The 17,960-nt window shown below is 35.6% G+C and overlaps 1 protein-coding gene across 3 annotated transcripts in view; it reads right to left on the bottom strand.

Moving 5' to 3' along the window:
- Window positions 1-17,960, bottom strand: part of GARNL3 (GTPase activating Rap/RanGAP domain like 3) — a 34,552-nt gene that overhangs the window by 8,839 nt on the left and 7,753 nt on the right. For all 3 annotated transcript variants that reach the window (XM_018074216.2, XM_018074214.2, XM_018074215.2), the window contains exons 6-25: window positions 17,770-17,833; window positions 17,496-17,522; window positions 17,038-17,113; window positions 16,324-16,422; window positions 15,698-15,801; window positions 14,401-14,509; window positions 13,093-13,138; window positions 11,840-11,946; window positions 10,871-10,992; window positions 10,013-10,117; window positions 7,483-7,557; window positions 6,435-6,546; window positions 5,602-5,700; window positions 4,915-5,031; window positions 4,093-4,265; window positions 3,621-3,779; window positions 2,835-2,901; window positions 1,798-1,905; window positions 1,254-1,372; window positions 695-830 (exon numbers count right to left, since the gene is read on the bottom strand). In XM_018074216.2, coding sequence (XP_017929705.1) covers window positions 695-830; window positions 1,254-1,372; window positions 1,798-1,905; window positions 2,835-2,901; window positions 3,621-3,779; window positions 4,093-4,265; window positions 4,915-5,031; window positions 5,602-5,700; window positions 6,435-6,546; window positions 7,483-7,557; window positions 10,013-10,117; window positions 10,871-10,992; window positions 11,840-11,946; window positions 13,093-13,138; window positions 14,401-14,509; window positions 15,698-15,801; window positions 16,324-16,422; window positions 17,038-17,113; window positions 17,496-17,522; window positions 17,770-17,833 — 2,024 coding nt within the window. The remainder of the gene's footprint in view (window positions 1-694; window positions 831-1,253; window positions 1,373-1,797; window positions 1,906-2,834; window positions 2,902-3,620; window positions 3,780-4,092; window positions 4,266-4,914; window positions 5,032-5,601; window positions 5,701-6,434; window positions 6,547-7,482; window positions 7,558-10,012; window positions 10,118-10,870; window positions 10,993-11,839; window positions 11,947-13,092; window positions 13,139-14,400; window positions 14,510-15,697; window positions 15,802-16,323; window positions 16,423-17,037; window positions 17,114-17,495; window positions 17,523-17,769; window positions 17,834-17,960) is intronic.

The following is a 17,960-nucleotide window of genomic DNA, read 5'->3' as shown; positions in this document are numbered from 1 at the left end:
AGTAGTTTAAATTATGACACCTCCTCTTAGGCAGCATAAAATAGCATGCTTTCCTAATTCCTAGAAAAAAACTAAACTGCCTTTAAAAAACTGAAAATGTGGTTACCTTCTCCTTCCCCCTTCTGCTAACAGTGCACCAGCAGATTTAAAGAAGAAAGGTATACATACATCTTGCATTATCTAGTTAATGTTCTCTTGTTTCTCCATTATTGTTACACTATAGATTGATTGTTCACAGATCATGTTACACTAAATTGACTGTGCAAACTTTTTCAAGGCTAGAACTTACTTTTGTTTCACAAAAGAGCTTTAGCCATCCAGTGGTAGTTTAGCTTTTCTTAAATGAAAGGCATGGTGTATGCAAAATCTCAAGTTTTCCCACTATTTTATGCCTCTTTTTGCATTATTCGTCGTGGCCATATTACCAAAGATGCATCAAGCTACTGAAGCTTAATTCCTCCCTTCCTACAGAAATTATTTCTTCAGAACAGTGCTACCATGTATTTAGAAAAGATCGTACAGGGCAAAAGCTCAGCCAGGTAATTCATATCTGTCACTAAATAGAAAACCTCTTATCCTCCAGACTCTCAGCTAGGAACTCAAGATCTTTTACCATCTTTACTAAAGATCAGCTTCACTGAGATGTGATAGCTATTGGAATTATTAGAGACCATTATTCAAGCTGCCACATTACCTTCTAGAGAAGAAAGAGGACATTCTGGCTTTTCGTAAGCTGTCGGTGTTTGAGGAGAACTCTTTGAACTCATTTCCTTAGAGCTGCTGTCTGATGATCCACTTACTGCAGCAGTTGCTTTAAAATAAATGTCTGACTGAAATGACAAATAACTCATCATTAGTACAGTGAGACTTTCTTAACCATCTTCCAAGTAAGAGTTTGTCCACTATGTTCTACTGTCACTATTACTGTATTGCTGCTTGGTCAACAAGGGTTGGTCATAGAAAGGTTATCACTGTAAGTGGAGGGAACATCTGTGATGTTGAGCAGAGCATTTGCCCCATAAACAGCCAAGTATCTTAGAACTGTATTACCGCAACCAATAAAGGGCAGCATGATCAATCCTGATTCTCTTTGTACTTGATATAAACTAAAAGCAAACATGAACAGTCAACACAGATCAAATAGCACATATTTCAGTTTTGGCTTGTTAGGTTTTTAGCTGCAGCAACTTTTATGTGAATTAGATCCCAATTATATCACAGAAATAGTCAAACATGATTTTACTGTGTCTTACCCTTGATGCTACAAGTTGAAGCTCAGGCACAACTGCTGTGTGGACTAAGTTCCCATTCACCACTAGTCGGATCTCAATGGAATCAGTAGTGAAAGCAAGGATATAAGGGAAAGCACAGACTGCAATGAAAGAAAAGTTATTTGGCAAAGAAAAATGGTGAAATTCTTTAATGTGAAAGTTTTTCGGATGCTCCATGAAAACTGTTCTTGATCTCTTCTGGCATCTCCCTTTCCTATGAAAAGTTTGTCTAACTGGATGGACATGGAGCTACATCAAGCCTGAAGAAAACTTCACTCTCCATGCCTGGCAGAATGTAGAGAGAATGTAAAATGAAAAACAGAAGAAAGAGTTCAGCAAAGGAAGAACTTGGCACCAAGACTACACTTTCTAAATTTAATCATATGCAGAAACTAAGCTCAAGTGGCATCATGAATGTAAAAAAGTAATGAAGTGTTCCTAGAACATGGTAATTCCACTAAGAACCAAGTGCAAGCTAATATTGTAATGAAAAACAACCATCTAGTAAAAAGAGATATTTTCTTACCAACAGCATATGGAACTTGATTCCAGCTGAACTGGAAGTCATAAGCTGATGGCTGGATCAGCGGAGAACCTCCACTGAAAGGATATACCTTTCTGTATTGGCAAACATCTGTAACAAAATAGAAAAAAGCAGCATCAATAACCAGAGGAGGCCACGAAGTTGGTAAGAGGACTGGAGCACCTCCTCTGTGGGGACAGGCTGAGAGAGTTGGGGCCATTCAGTCTGGAGACGAGAAGGTTGTGTGGAGACCTCATAGCAACCTTGCAGTATCTGAAGGGGCCTCCAAGGAACCGGAGAGGGACTCTTCATCAGGAAATGTAGTGACAGGACAAGGAGTAATGGGCACAAAGTAAAAGTGGGGAAATTTATGTGAGATATCAGGAAAAAATGTTTTATTGTGAGAATAGTAAGATTCTAGAACATGGGAGGTTGTGGATGCCCCAACCCTGGCAGTGTTCAAAACCAGGTTGGATAAGGCCTTGAGCAACCTTTTCTAGTGGGAGGTGTCCGTGCACATGGCAAGGGGGGTTGGGACTAGACGATCTTTAAGGTCCATTCCGATCCCTTAACATTCTATGATTCTATATCCAAGACCATTTTATAAAAGGAGATTGAGAGAATTACAATGAAATAATGCAATAGTGCCAAGAAGTAGGCAGAAGAAAAAACCACAAAGACAGAATGGGACATCACACAAGGAAAAAGGGATGAAATGCTAAATTGTACATGTCTTGAAAACACCTAATAACTGTGTAACTACCTAAAGAATGAGCCAAATCTGAAAAAAACGGGACTTTTTTTAACATGGCAACATCTATAAATATAGAGATGCACATCTATAAAACAGCTAGTATGTCTAAAATAATACTTGAATTTCCAGTCTCTCCAATATGCATTTAAGTTCAAAAGACTATATTTTACAAACTTTCCAGGAAATACTAAAATTTATTTTAAAATACAGACCTGGACTCCTATGAAAAAAGAATTATATACACAGATTGCACTATTACCATTTTTGTCCTTCCGTTAACACTTACAGTTATAACACAACAGTAGACCAGCTTCACCATCTTCATATACATCAATAGCCGCAACAAAATTAACCTGCAATGATAATGGAAAAGGTTAAGAGCAGGCAGAAGATATTGTGATTATTCCAGCAGGGTTTTGACTAACAAGCAAGACAATCAGTTGGAGGATAAAAGGAAAAAAAAAGAAATAAGTAAATAAATAGATAAGCATGTTCTAAATGCAGACTCTTATGTTATTAATTTTAATGTCCAGCATAGAAAGATTCAGTTATTACTTGACTGGGCAGCAGTTTCTTAAATAGAAATATAAGCTATGTGTAAAAATCTTAGCCATAGTACATGCAAATAGGCAAATCTGAATGAGATACTGGTGGCCAACAACTGAAGTTATTATGATGCAATTTCATAAACAACAAAACTTTGATACCACAAAGATGAAGCGAAAAGCAAACTGTTGACTAAGAAAGGAGAAAAATGAATTTACGATGGTAACAATATTCCAGAGCCTGAAACACAGTCTCTTTCCTGTGGCTGGCTGGTGTCCAGCCAAGGTCAACCCACCACACGTATATCTTATAACTACTTCTCTTGGGAGTTGTTGTTATCACATATCCCAAAAGGAACAAATATCTCTGGGTGCCATAAAGCAGCATTATAGAAGTGAAAAGTAACAGAGACGAGGATCTCCATAAATTACACTCCCAGAAGGTCAGCATAGGATGCACTGGGTCTGCAAGAAGTTATGTTCAGTGGGGCTCTGCGAAAACATAGGTTTCAATGATGCAAACTTACTTTGTTTGTTTCAACATGATGCAGTCTGTAAGACTCCCCCGTGCTCTCATTGACTAAGTCAAACTGGTGCCGATATGCTACACAGATCATATTGTCACTCTCTCCAGTAGGTCCATCCACCAGCGTCATAACCACTGGAGGGTCAGAAAGGCATATTTCCTATAACATAAATAAAGGAATTATTCTCTTTTTCAAGCTCCTACTGTGGGTGCTGCAGGTACTCCATGATTTTAAAGGAATGTGCTCTGAGCACAGCAACATAACAAAGAACAAGCTGAAACTTAATTTCTAAAAAAACCTGAAAGATTTCTTTGGCATATATATGATCGAACTCCATCATATGACATCTCACTTTTATTTGTCGGGAGGTTTGAGGTGATGATAATGCACGTTCTTTGCCTTTTCCACACTCCCCGCCCTAGCTGATTGCTGCCCAGTCTGTTAAGGTAATTTGTAATTAGATTACACATACCCGGATGTACTGGAACTCCTCTACTGGAGATTCAGGTGATGAGAGCACAGAGCTGCTGGTTAAACTGTGGTGTGGATTATATTTCTTTGTGACAAGAAGTAGTTTGTTTCGAATAGCCACAACAATCCTCAGTTCACTTCCATGGTGAGTATTTATGGCATACAAATGGCAGCCTGAGGAAATAATGTTCTAGACTGTAGGTGGTTGGGGTAGGGTCAGATTTTTTTTTCTGTATTTGTATGATGATTAGTACAACAGGATTCTGATGCGTGTCTTAGCAACACAGAATGAAACCCCCCTCAATAGGATAACATCAACTTCTAGAAAAAGACAAAAGCCTATGACTCCTTTGAAATCTATTTTACCCTTATTCCTAAATACATAGATTTTCACTATTCTGCAGGTTCCAGCTTTCCACAGCAGCTTGCTTCTGAAGACCAGAAAATGTTTATGTCTACTAAAATAATCAGCAACACCCAGACTAATCTAAGAACTACTATTTAATGGAGATTTGCCAGTGTTCCTTGAACTTAAAGTGTGCTTTATTTCAGTTTAAATCCCTGCAGAATTCTTCTCATACCTCCCAATCCTGAAATCCTATTTTTCTTTAACACTTTTCATCAGCAGCAATTGTCAAGTAGCATGATACTTTTACAACATTCTAATTCTGGATTATATCATGCTAGTTTTCAAATACAAGTTTAACAAAGTTTAAATTAACTGTCAAGAGAAAACACTAAAGTGAACACCTACAACTGCCTCAAGGGAGCTAAAAAGCCCCTGGCAACTACTGGCATCATATCACAGTGGAAATTAAATCACCTTTTGTTCTCTCTAGTTTATTTTCTCTGCAGTCGTATTTGCTTCTTATAATTTGCTTTGTCTCTATATCTTTTTGGACAGCACTGAGTCTGAAGACAAGGAGACGAGAGTCCTTCCCTGACACAGGAAGAGAACCAGGAAACAAGAAGTTAAAAAAAGAAAATGGCAGTTTGAAATTAATACTTCCAAAGAGAAGCAGCATCTAACAAATAGAGCAAATATAAGCAAAGCATAATGCTTTAAGTTGTTTTATACCAGAAGCTTCAAGAAAATACATTCTATAGCTCTAGGATGTGGTGACATTTAACAGCATAAATACCAACGAAACACATTTTGTAAAATAGTGACAGCATAAGTAATTACCCCCATGTTTTTGTGCAACTGAATGAATATATAATTCAGTCACAGATATTTGCAAAAAATGTCAAGTTCTAATGGTGGCCATAAACTGACAATATGACCAGTTTCAGGCTTGCCTTGAAGGAAGCACGAATGAGCGTTTGGGTATTTCCACCTCCAACTCCTCCCCAGCCTTTCAGAAAGTAACAGCAGTTTCTGTATGTGCTCCTTCATTCTAAATAAGGCATCTAATATACCTATGCTGATAGACACAATTGCCTCATGAGACACACATACCCAGCCACAGTCAGATTCATACAGGAATCAAAGAACAGGGACCTCTCCTACCTTTGTCTGTTCGGGCAATCAAAAGATCCAGAGCTTCCAAAACATGCATCTGCTTTATCTGGAGAGTTTTATCAAATACTTGCACTGATGGTTGACCATCTAAAAAAGAAACACACACATGTATTCAAAATCCTGCTAAACTTTGCTAGTCACTGGTTTTGAACTCTTTCTTTCTTGTTATAAAAGACTTGATTTTTTTCTTACAAAAATGAAGAGAGGGGAAAAAAAACCAACCCTCCACAAAGCTGCTACATATACCACAGCATCATAGTCAATACTACCTCACAGGAGAGTTTTATGATTGCCATGGATCAGATTATGCAACTGAAACCTAAAAGGGACTTTCCTTTGGAAAGTTCAAGAACTATGACCAAGAACTAACTTCATTCCCTCAGTCCTGCTGGCCTTATGTGGCACACAGAAGATAAGGGGTCAAAGAGCAATATCAATGCTAATGGAAGAAGCAGGCTTTCACTGTCACATAAGCCCTCAGCTTCATGCTCACTATCATCAAGGGCTAAGAAATCAGACAAGCCATTTAAACACTCCTCAAGCCTGGATGCAACCTCCTAAGTCTTTTCAGATGATCAAGAAAACAACATCTGAAATAAGCAGAAATCTGCATTAACATTCATTCCCCAATATGGCTTGATTCCAGAGCAGAGAGAATTTTTGCAGCTAGGTTACATAAATGCAATAAATTCCCTTGGATTAGTAACTATCCCTATATGTAAAGACCTATCAATAACTGAACAGACCTTATGAACATACATTTTCAAGAAAATGGTCAGATACATAAAAATTGACACAAAAACACTGGATCATTTACTAACCATCTATTAACAAGATGCCAGCATCTGTAGAAACCAGCAAGGACTGGCCCCAAGAATCTGCACAGACAACCTCATGAGGAAAATTACTGCAGAAAGATTGAGATTCCCAAGGCTATGAAGCAACATAAGGGATACAAATTAAGTACACTAAGAAATACAGATCATACAGACACAGAATGTGATGGACAATGGCAAATAATAATATGTAAATGCTTTTGGCAGGATACATTTCCAAACAGTATATTTTTTGAAATACCAAAATTGTGTTAATTTTCTTGCAGAGAAAATTCTGTATTAATTCTGGCTTGGAGACTAGTAAATCTAAGACACATTCCTGAAACACTGGAATTAAAACGCATGCAGCTGATACTCAGTGCAACCCTGGAAATACTCCATATGCATTTTACTTTAAAAAAAACAGATTGATAGACTTAAAACATATGTACCACCACACATACACAATTTGCTTACATTTTATGGTTCAGTTTGTGATGTTTAGTCACTAGCACATGATATAGTTAAAACTGCCTTTCTACTGAATCGTTCTTTCATCCTGTGTTCTTCTCTGTACTTACCTCCCAGAGTCTGCCCCTCCTCTCCCAGTTTATATACTAGCTAGAATCTGAAATTTTAGATGCCGTTCTGAAGCTTCTGTATATAAAATGCATGCAGAAGTGCGCAGTTTGCATATTTCACTCCCTAATGATCTCAAACAAAATCTGGTACTACACACCAGAATGAATGAAAATCACAACTAAATTTTTTTCTAAACTTGTTGAAGTTAAAATAAAAGATGATTGCATTTGGAAAATGGCACTTTCATCAAATTTTCTCAGATATAAAAATGTCCACACTTGCTTTAACTTGAGAAGTGCTTCTGCCCCCAGGCTCATCCTTTATTAATCTGATAGTGACTGCAGAATCACTTTGATACTACACATTTCATTTTTTCTGCTGCAGCATGTAATTACAGAAGTAAATAAAGAGATGCCATACTAGATAACGTTTAATTTTTCAGAAGTTTTCTCAGACAGACAGTTTCACTCACCTCCTTTTTACAAAAGCTTGTGGTTGCCAAGTGAGCTGTGGTATCCCCTTTCACAGTGGTTTTCAATTTCAGTGCCTAATACAAACAGATGTTTTATTTAAACTGAGTTTCTGTCAGCAATACTCAAGCTAATGACTACATAAAAAGGACAATTTAGGGCGAGAAAGTAATTCCAGTTTGGAATTCCTATACCACTTTAAGTAATTAGAAAAGAAGTAGAATTTTGTACTCTGAACAAAGTCTGCATGAATTACTAGATGGTTACTACGTATCTTCTCAGCCAAGACATATATTGGCTGGTTTTTGTTTAGGTTTTTTTGCTTGTTTGCTTTCTAAATGGAAACTCAAAATCAGAAAAGAAGAGTCAAACATAATAACAGAGAAAAACCTCCACCTCAAACAATACAAGCTAAACATCTGCACAATTTACTGTATAATCTAGCTGGATAGAGGATTCTTTTATCAATTACACAAACTGGCTTTTTACTTGCAAAACTTCCAAACAAACACTAAGTCAAACCATCTATCTATCTATGTATTGCTAGGTATCCCAAGGACACACAGTCACAGGATCACAAAATTCTTCTTAATTTTGAAAGGGTCAAGATCTCCAGAGAAATATACATACTTAGTTTCAGTGAGCTGCACAATAAATCTCTTTAAGGTATCCTATATACCTTCATTGCTAACTTTTACAGTCGTATTCCTACAAAATGGTGACACATGGAATTATCACGGCATTCCTTAATGCAAAGCTCAGAACTAACATAAAACTAATTTTATTGCCCCAAGATTTGCCTACAATCATGCATAGTCTCTGTGAAGTGGCAGTAATCAGCTGCATGTACCATTTGCACATTTGCATTAAGCATGGCTGTCAGCTTACGGAGATACACAAAAGACTTCACTGTATGAACATTTTAATTCCATCTCATCAGTCAGAAGAGATCACCTTGACAATAACTAAATGATTTAAATATGCTGCTGAATCAGTCTTCAGTGAGTTTTGTTTACCGTCTAAAAACTCAACTGACTGCAACTAAAGGAGAAAGACATTCATAGTTTGGCAAGAATGATTAACAGTTACTTGGAAGGCATCTTGAAATGTGTTCAAGCCTATAGTTTGTAACTTAGAGGAAAGATACTTCAGACAAGGGAAAGATTTTAATGTGAAAAGAAGCTCCAAGAAAAACGCAAACAGGTATCCATGAAGTTTTTGCCCACATGTTAGATTTTCCTTCAATGAAGATCATGTTAAGGACGGAAGTCTTGCTTAAGAAATGAGTTCCAACTAGATTTGTTACATGAGTATCTTATCAGTGTTTAACTTGTGGGAGGTGGAAGGGGCTCAAGGTTATAGGTTTCTATACTTTTAATAACCCTTTTTTCCCCCTTAACTTATGTAAAGTAAACTTGGGGAATAAAATCATTGGTTACTCCTGTCTCAATATTACAATCACATTCAGCTTTTTTTTTTTTTTAACCTGCCTAAAGTGACTGGTTATTTCAAGGTGATGGGGGACAGAGTGGGCAAAGCACAAAGGAGCAGACTTTGCAGTTCTTGTCAATGCAAGCTTTAATAGCCCTGAGATTTTTCTGAACCAGCTCTCAACCACCCAGTACCATTCACTTCCTTTAACCAGATCTAGAACTTCTTAGAATCATCTATTCCTTAGATTACAAAAAAAAAAAAAAAAAAAATAGAAGGGAAGATAGGAGACTTGGGTTTTGTTGGTAAGTGTGAATTTTTGTTTTGTTTCTTTTTTTTTTTTGTTTTGGTTTCCTGGTCTGTTAACTCCTGCTGAGTTAAATCAGCTCAGAAAGAGATATTCTTAAGATAAGCTGCAGAACCATGACACCAGTCCAGAATCAAGAAGAAACAAGTGAGAAAGGACAGGGGAAGCATAGACACTGTTGACTTCTTTGCTACAGTGAACTGTCAGATCAAAGCAGACTATCTTAATCATCAGGAAGCTTTACTCCTCACTGAATCAAGATATTAATAAGCCCATATAAGATTGGAGTTAGCATCTGTTATGTTCAAAGATGTGTGGCAACCTCTGATTTAGCAGAAATATTGTTGAAACTTCTTTCTGACTAAAGTAGGCTAAGTATTTTCTAAGAAATTCAATCTTAATAAAACATATGGAAGAAATCCATGAAAGTTTATGTTTTTCCAAAGCACAGAAAAAGACAGAGCACTCTTCTGCTTGGAGGCAGAACGCATCTGCTGCATAAAGCAGAGAAAGACCTTCTAAGTTTGATTCTAAGGTCCGATTTTTCCAACCTTCATTTAGCTTAGGTACTATATAAGCATTTGTACTTGTTTGTGTACCTTAGGTGCTACAGACAAATACTTCTATTCATATTTTATTTTAACATAGCTTAAAATAATGCAATACTACAAAACTATTTCTGATCACAGAAAACTCCGTGAAGTCCTGACATAACTGCAAGCTAATCAAATTCTAACAAAAGGGGTAACACAGCCTTTGTAACCCTACCTGCATACCTTCTAAACTGACCCTACCTGACCGAGCCGAACAAACTCTGCTTGTCGAGCTTCCTCTTTCTTCCGTGTTGATTTTGGGGACTCTGGTAACACATCACTGAAGGACCTTCTATTGAGCATGTTCTAAAACAGAAAATGTTTCTTTTTTAACCTGAAAAGTTTTCCAAATCTTTTCATCTGAAGTAACTTAATGTGACATCATTTAAATTTTCTGGTTTTGTATACTTTCCTGTAGTGATGAATCTAATTGTTTAGCTTCTCAGAGAGGAGAAATTTCAACTCTTCCAATCCTTGAGTGCTTTACCTTCCAACTGGTCATGGTTTACTACTGTCATGTGGTAAATCATACCACATGAATATATGACATAAATTTATGGAAAAAAACGTTTAGGCAGATCTATTTAGATAAGAGAAATAGACAGTGGGGAAGAAATAGCACCTTGTTAGTTTCAGAAGTATTGAGCTTCTTTTTAGTTAGTTAGGAATTACCTTATTAAGAAGTCTTCATCCTCTAAAATAGTTATCTCATCTAACAATAAAAATGATCCAAATCGACACATAACAGAATGAGTAAATGCAGTTTTTATGGTACAAGACTAATACATATAATATTTTCAGTGCCTAAATTTCCTACTCCCTTGCCATGGGTAAGCTTACACTAAGTATGACATTGTTATGCTTCTCCTCACACCTGGTAAATAGTCCTATCCAGAAAGGACGGTCTGTCAACTTTCATGTAACTGTAAAATAAGTTATATGACAGTTCACATTTAGTCGTACACAATTCAGTGCTCATTAGGATGACATGACAGTCTTTTAAAATATCAAAACAGTGAGGAGGGCACGTGTGAGGGGATGCAGAAAATTCTGACTTACATTTACCCTGTGTAGATCAGGCATCATGTCTTGGTATAAAGAGCGGATCAGCATGTCTAGAGTGCGTTGACGTTTCTGAGAAAATGTTGGTGTTTCCAAGGTGGCTTTTTCCCCATTTATTACTAAAAAATCATGAAAAAAAAAGACATATTACCTAAATGAACTTTGACAATTTCCACTGACTCTAGTTTGCTTCTGTACCAAACCACCTGTTTTGCCTTTATTAATTTAGAGTTGCCTCCTTTTTGCATTTTTTTTTGGTTTTAGTGAATAACAATCCCTTAAGCTTAAAAGAGAAAAATTAGTAATAGGAGAATTTCACAAGGCATCCCAATAAACACCTAACTAATAAAAAAATTACAGACAAACTGCTAATCAATTTAAGTATTAAACAATTTAAATACATGAAATGAGTTATCAGTCAAGTTCCTGTCAGGTAAGCATCTAATTGTAATCATCATGAGTAGTTCTCAAAGATTTCCTTCTCGCTGATTCAGAAGGGCAAATAAGGATCAATGAAAACTGGAACTGAACCATTACAGAATTAAAAAGTGCTGCATAGGTGCACTTCAACACCTTTAAGAATATATTCAGAAAAGCTTCTATTTTCAGGTTTTCAGAGATACTAACACTTTCTATTACTAAATTATGAACAGCATTATAAATTCTTTCAGATCTCCAAATCCTTTAAGAAAATGTAAAGCTAAATATGGCTGCACATTCTGCAAATGTAAAAGTCAGCTTGTACCTCGTGGCCTAAGAAGCAGAGAAAATCAGGTTTTTTGTTACTCTTACTAGAACAGTTTGATGGAACCGACATCCCACCTATGTTACTGATTTGGAAAAAGAAATTGTATACGGATCAGCAACATACACAACAAAATATGTTTACATTTTAAGCATCATGAGTTTCAATTTGTTAAAGTACTTATTAAAGAAGTATTTCTAACAAAGTAAAAACCGACTTACATTTCACCAACACAAAATCCCTGAATTCCTGGTGATTTGTAAACACAGGTGGGGATGGAAGGGGAGGCCCAAAGAGAGGAACACTTTCTTCTGAAAATATTTTCAGCCTATTGGAAGTACAAATCTTTATGTATATTGAGTCACATTCAAACTCTACCCTTTTTATAGACAGTATTCAAAACAGAAGAAATGGAACCTGTCATCTGGGTATGTCTTATATAAGAACTCTGAAGGATCTAACAAAAAAGATTCACTTGAAATAACTCAGTAGAGCAAAATTATGCTTCCTTTACACAAACTAATACTGGGACATGAAGAATTAGAACAGAACTTTGCAGTTCTACTCATAGAACAATACTTTTAGTGGCACTAGCAAAATCTAGTCGTTTCCCAAAAAAGGTTCTTTGCCTACAAGACATGCTCTCCTTACGGACTTCCACCTTACCTATGCATTCACCACAGCATGAAACGTTCAATTCTTTCTGAATAACAATGGCTTATGACATCTGAATCTGTATCTTGGGAATAGCAAATTCATTTTCACTGAGGAAGAAAGAGTCAGAATGACTTCTGTGACCGCTGGACCTGCTGAGTTCTTGTGATCCATAAAGGAACTCACATAGCAAGAATGAATGGCAGGTACCAAACCCATGTACACAGTATGTTCAGCAGGCATAGCTTCTATAAGATAAGTTACCATTCTTTGCTATTTCAATTGACAGTCTGCAGACAAAGGTCTTCCAAGTGGCATGTGATTATACAAATACTCTGTTAAGATCCCTAAAAATCAATTAGTTTGCTCAGCTACTGCTGAACTGAGACTTGTAAGGATCTGCAGTCCATGGCTATCACATCATCATACACATCTAATTAACTTCCATACATCTAAGTAACTATCATACATATAGTTCACTATGTCATTGATCTCATTAGGTCAGAACATTCCAGGTATGTCTTTCATAATTTTGTTACATTTCATCTAAGGAATAGTTTTGTTTTTCCCCCTTAGCTTATGTCTGTTACAGAATTTAATTTTCCTGATGGTTAGAAACACGCAACTTATAGCCAGTTTAGAGACATCTGCATCGAGGTCCATGCTGCTCTTCAGCTTCTTAAGTTCATTTGGCCTCCCAGCATACAGATGGGTGGACCTTCTGCACACCAGGAAATCTCCCCATTGCCAAAACGTTATCCCGTTTTCTCTAAACCATCAGAAATTCAGTGTGAAGTTATTTGTTACAATCAGCACCTACCTGTAACTATCATTCTGCTTATTGTATCTCACTAAAGCAAAAATATCTGCCATGCAGTTAAGGAAGTTAATCCACTTCTAATAAAGGTCACAGGTACTTTAATACACTTTTTCTTCTCCTGCAGTTACATAGCAGATTTAATAAAGGTAAAACACATTAATCAATGTAAATATATAAAACATTCTACACTATACAGATTTTGCTATTTATAAAGGAGGTCCCATACAGAATTTTATGGTTTGATCAAGTTTTAAAAATCAAGCTAGTACCACAAATACAGCATAAAACATGCTGTGGCTTATGTGTGTTTGATAGATTTGTGACTAAAAATTCTTTTAGTTGATAAAAAAGTACTGATTCCAAACTTCATTTATACCAAAAGTTCTACTGAAAAAAAGATTCCAATGAAATAATTTAGTTAACAAAATTATAAGAAAATGGAGAGAATGATTTGAAGTGCAAGTACACGAAAATGTATGAACCTCAAAATATTTGCCAAAATCAAAAGTAGGCTGTATCAATGACATTGTGACAAGTCCTCCAAACAGCAATAAGGGAATAATTATTCCTTTTATACTAAGGCTGACACTAACGAAGAGGTACATTGACTTGGTAAACAATTGTTCTTAACATTTAGTTTCCTCTGATATCTAAAGGTTCTTATAATAAGAGTTTTCTTCTTTTCATCCATTTTTATTCATTCCACTCCTTTTAGTCTAATGCCATATTCTACAGATTACTAGTGTGACCCCATGATAATCCCAAGTGATTGGCCACCGGTTTTGGAATCATATTGTCTTCACAATGTTTTCAACTGAAAGTCTGAAAAACATAGGCTGACAAAATCTGGAGAATATATGGTTAATGGTCTGAAAGATTTGAGAAACACTGATCTAAAATACAGAAATTTGTAAAATAAACAGCATCTAAACATTAAAAGGCAATATTCAGTCAAACGTCAAAATTTAATGCCAAATTAATTCACATAACTAACAAATATATTTATGAATTTATATTTTATGAAAAGGTATAAAATTTAATTTGTGAAATTATCCAAATAAATGCTTTAGATAATAAAAACATGATTTAAAAATCACATTCTTGCTTTTACCTTATCTTCTAGGGGATTCAACGCAAACTTTGTTTTATGTTGCAGATTTGGAGACTCCTAGTCAAGCAGATGAAGGTAAAGAATGCAAGAATGCAACTGTCTTTCTAAAACAGTTTTCACTTCCATAAACAGCATGCAGGAATTAAAAGTAATATTGATCTTTAAAAAAAAATTAGAAAATGTAAGGAAAAAGATACGTGTAAAATGAGAGCGAATCATGGATGGCTTGAATGCTGGAGAAGACTCTTCACCTTCCTGAAATACTATAGTGACAATGTCATTTCCAATATGTCGCTTCCTTTCTACCTGGAAAAAAAAAAAAAAAAAAAAAAAAACCAAAAAAAAAGGAAAAAGAAAGAAAGAGAGACAGACACAAGGACTTAAAATACATAAATAAATATCTTAACAATTCTGTGAGAGAATGGTAAAACAGTATTCCTAAACTGCAAACAGAAAAATGATGGTCAATAGTACTAAGGCCAATATCAAATTATTACCTAACTGTAAGCAAGTCTACCTAGCAATGCCACAGTGGACGCAAGAAGGTTCTAGAAGAGCAGATATTGCCTATTTTTAAGTTAGAAAAGCACTCTTCTTTTATATAATTTACATAATTATTATTTACAAATTGGGCATGGAGGTCTTAGCATTCCAAAAAAGCAAATCTACCACTTGAAATAAAAGGAAAAAAAACTTTGATGCTGAGTTATTCTTTAAAAATAAATATCCTGAATGGCCTCTGTTTTCTTCTGTTACCTTGTTATCGGGCCCAGGACAAAGCACGGGAAAACTGACAGAAATAAAAAAGGGACAACATAATGGTAGAATCTAACTATATTATTTTAATACATAATAAAAAGTAAATAAAGTAATTTTAGGCAAATCATTATGAATGTATGACGTATAATAAATGCATGCGCTTATAAAGTATTTTTTCATCATATAATACAAAGAAAGGTTTGAGCAATGGATGACAGCACATTTGATCAAGTACCCAAGAACCAACCTAGTGAATCTATGAGAATGTGACAGCAGTGCTTTAGCGCCTTGACGTGCTCATAACGGGAATTTCTTTCAAGCTGCACTAATTGCTTCCCGAATTTGAGTTTTGTATTACACATGTGAATATTCCTACAATTCACACACAAGGCTAATTTTCAATTTTCCTAAATTCTTTGAGGTAATAATTGAAGCAGTGCAGCCCTTCAAGTCACCTGGACAGGACAATACTCAATTACTTCTCAGTGAAGCAATTTTGACCTTCTTCACAAGTATCTATTGTACCTTAATAAAGATGACAGGATGCACTATTTCTAACAAACATCATGAAATTTTCAGCATTTGGTATAATATTGAGAAAAAACCAGCAAAAGTCTTAAACCCTACATTTATAAAATATTAACAGGCAAGAAATCCCTTGTTTCTCCTAAAGTTTTGGAGTTTGTGATTTAGTAAATAAATGAGGGGCGGGGAGAAATAAAGAGAACCATGTACCTGCTGCTTGTTCTCTCTAGAATATGGTAGCATAGTTGAAACATGGAACATAATTTCGTGCCCTTGAAAAATTGTATAGATGGAACAGGTTCCTGTTGTATCATCTGCAAGGGAAGACAACATTCTCAGCAGGAATATGCCCTCTAAGTTTTCTAAAGAAAAAAAGATATTCCAAGTCTTTCTACCAAATATTCTTCAGTTATTCTTTTTTTCTGATCCATTTTAGAAAATATCCACACTGCATGTTTTATGTGAGTCCAAACCCAAGTTTGGAATTAATCTACCTATTCACACTTAAAACCTATGATGTCCTTCACCTACCCTCTTGCAATCACACAGTTCTTCAAGCCTTGAGGTCCTACCACCACAAAGCAAGTAATGTATCAGGTTAGTCTTCGTTCGAATTTAAAACAAAACTGCTCATCTTGAAAATACAGGTCATATAAATACTTTTCTTTAACTGCATTACATATCAATGACTTAAGCTGACCAGACTTTTTTCTGGTGAAGTAGAGCACTTAGCATGCACATGAGGAAATCCATTTTGGGATTGTATTATAACTACAATACATATAATATGCACATGCAATAGTGCCCCCTCTTTATTGCTTCAGATAAGCTCTTACTTTTAGTGTCCAGTCCTCCTCTGTAGCCTGTCCAGCCTTTCAAAGTAACTGTGTCACCCAAGAGATGCAAGAATCTCTGAAAGCTTTCACTTCCAGTTTCTACATGTGGGAGAGGGAAATGTAAAAAACAAACAAACAAACAAACACATAGTTACAGGACATGTATAAAAAATAATCAAAATACAGAAATAGGTACCGCTTCCGGAACACAAGGACCCAAGTTTCAGCTGAATTAGTTTCTCTTCATGTCATCCAAACCTTCTACCTTTCCAGAAACAGCAACCCAGCCATGCAGAATAGGCATCATCATGTGACATTAAAAAGTGACTTCAAGTGCTAACATCAAGACTATGCTGTTCAAGTGAACGAGAGAAAGTGATCATGCTGCAAAAACGTTAAGAGTGAAAGAACTACAAACAACAGTGAGTAAACGAGTTGCCTCCTTCAACTGCTTCTTTTTTCTAAATGTTATGTTGCATAGTTTAGGAAAGAAATTTCGCTATCTTCCAAGTCGTAATAGTACGATTCCTACAGCAACTATTTATAGAAACAGAAGGTTCTATGCTACAATTTATCACCCAACATGAACATGAAAACCAACAAAACTACGGTTTGTATAACAATCACCTCCCTTCTGTCTTCCATGTGTAGGCACTATTTTCCATTTTTTTATTCATGTGAATAAAACAACTAAGAAAAAGGTGAAAAACTCACCATTACTGAACATTTCATCATCTGTTAGCTGACCATCCTTAGCATAAAGGACTCCAAATTTAAAATTCACAGATCCCTGAGAAATAAACCCAAATATTATATGATAAAAAGACAATCAAATAGAAGACCTAAAAAATGTTTTCTCTAAGGACTTTTAGATATATACCTTGGTATACATCCTACACATGGGAATATACATTTTACACCAACTACTAATACATAATAATTTACCTTCAAAGTTTTATGGTATAGCATAAAATTAATAATCTGAGTGGGTGCTATATTAAGTTGGTGCTTAAAATTATTTTTTATCTCATATGTTAAAAAACCTACATTTTTTACTGTAATAAACAATTGATTAGTAAGTTGTTACAAGTATATCAGTACAAATATTTCAAATAAAAAAACTGTATTCAATGAACAGGTCTGTGAGCTAGGAGAGGTAGGTTTACATTTACCTCTTGCTCTTCAAGAACCAATAAATCCTGTAAAGAAAAACAGTATCTTTAGCACACTGATATTAAAGATAACACAAATAAAACTAACAACCTTATATATTTAAGTTTTGATTTGAAGTGGCCAGTTCAACTGATAAAGACAGTTTAAGTAGTTCACATAATCCTACTCATTTTTATCCTGGTACTGAAAGAAAGCAATTAGTGGCATTTATACCCCATTACTTATATTTCCACAAAATAATAAAGAAAAACAAGTGAACAAAAAAAGTCCTACCTTTTGTATCTCAGGATGAAAAATTTCCCTTGGGCTCTTCTCAAATTTATCAAGACTCATAGCACTGAAATGCAAACAAAATACTGCTTTGTAGAAGGGCAAGTATACATTTCAGCAGTAAAACACCAACTGGTTGCTGTTACAACTGGTTACAAAATTAATTGTTCAAAGAGCCTCTCTTAGGTGGAATG

This window comes from Manacus vitellinus, unplaced genomic scaffold (assembly GCF_001715985.3).
Source record: "Manacus vitellinus isolate BGI_N305 unplaced genomic scaffold, ASM171598v3 scaffold_27_pilon, whole genome shotgun sequence".
In the NCBI taxonomy this organism is placed as follows: domain Eukaryota; kingdom Metazoa; phylum Chordata; class Aves; order Passeriformes; family Pipridae; genus Manacus; species Manacus vitellinus.
This window is presented reverse-complemented; position numbering and strand designations above follow the sequence as displayed.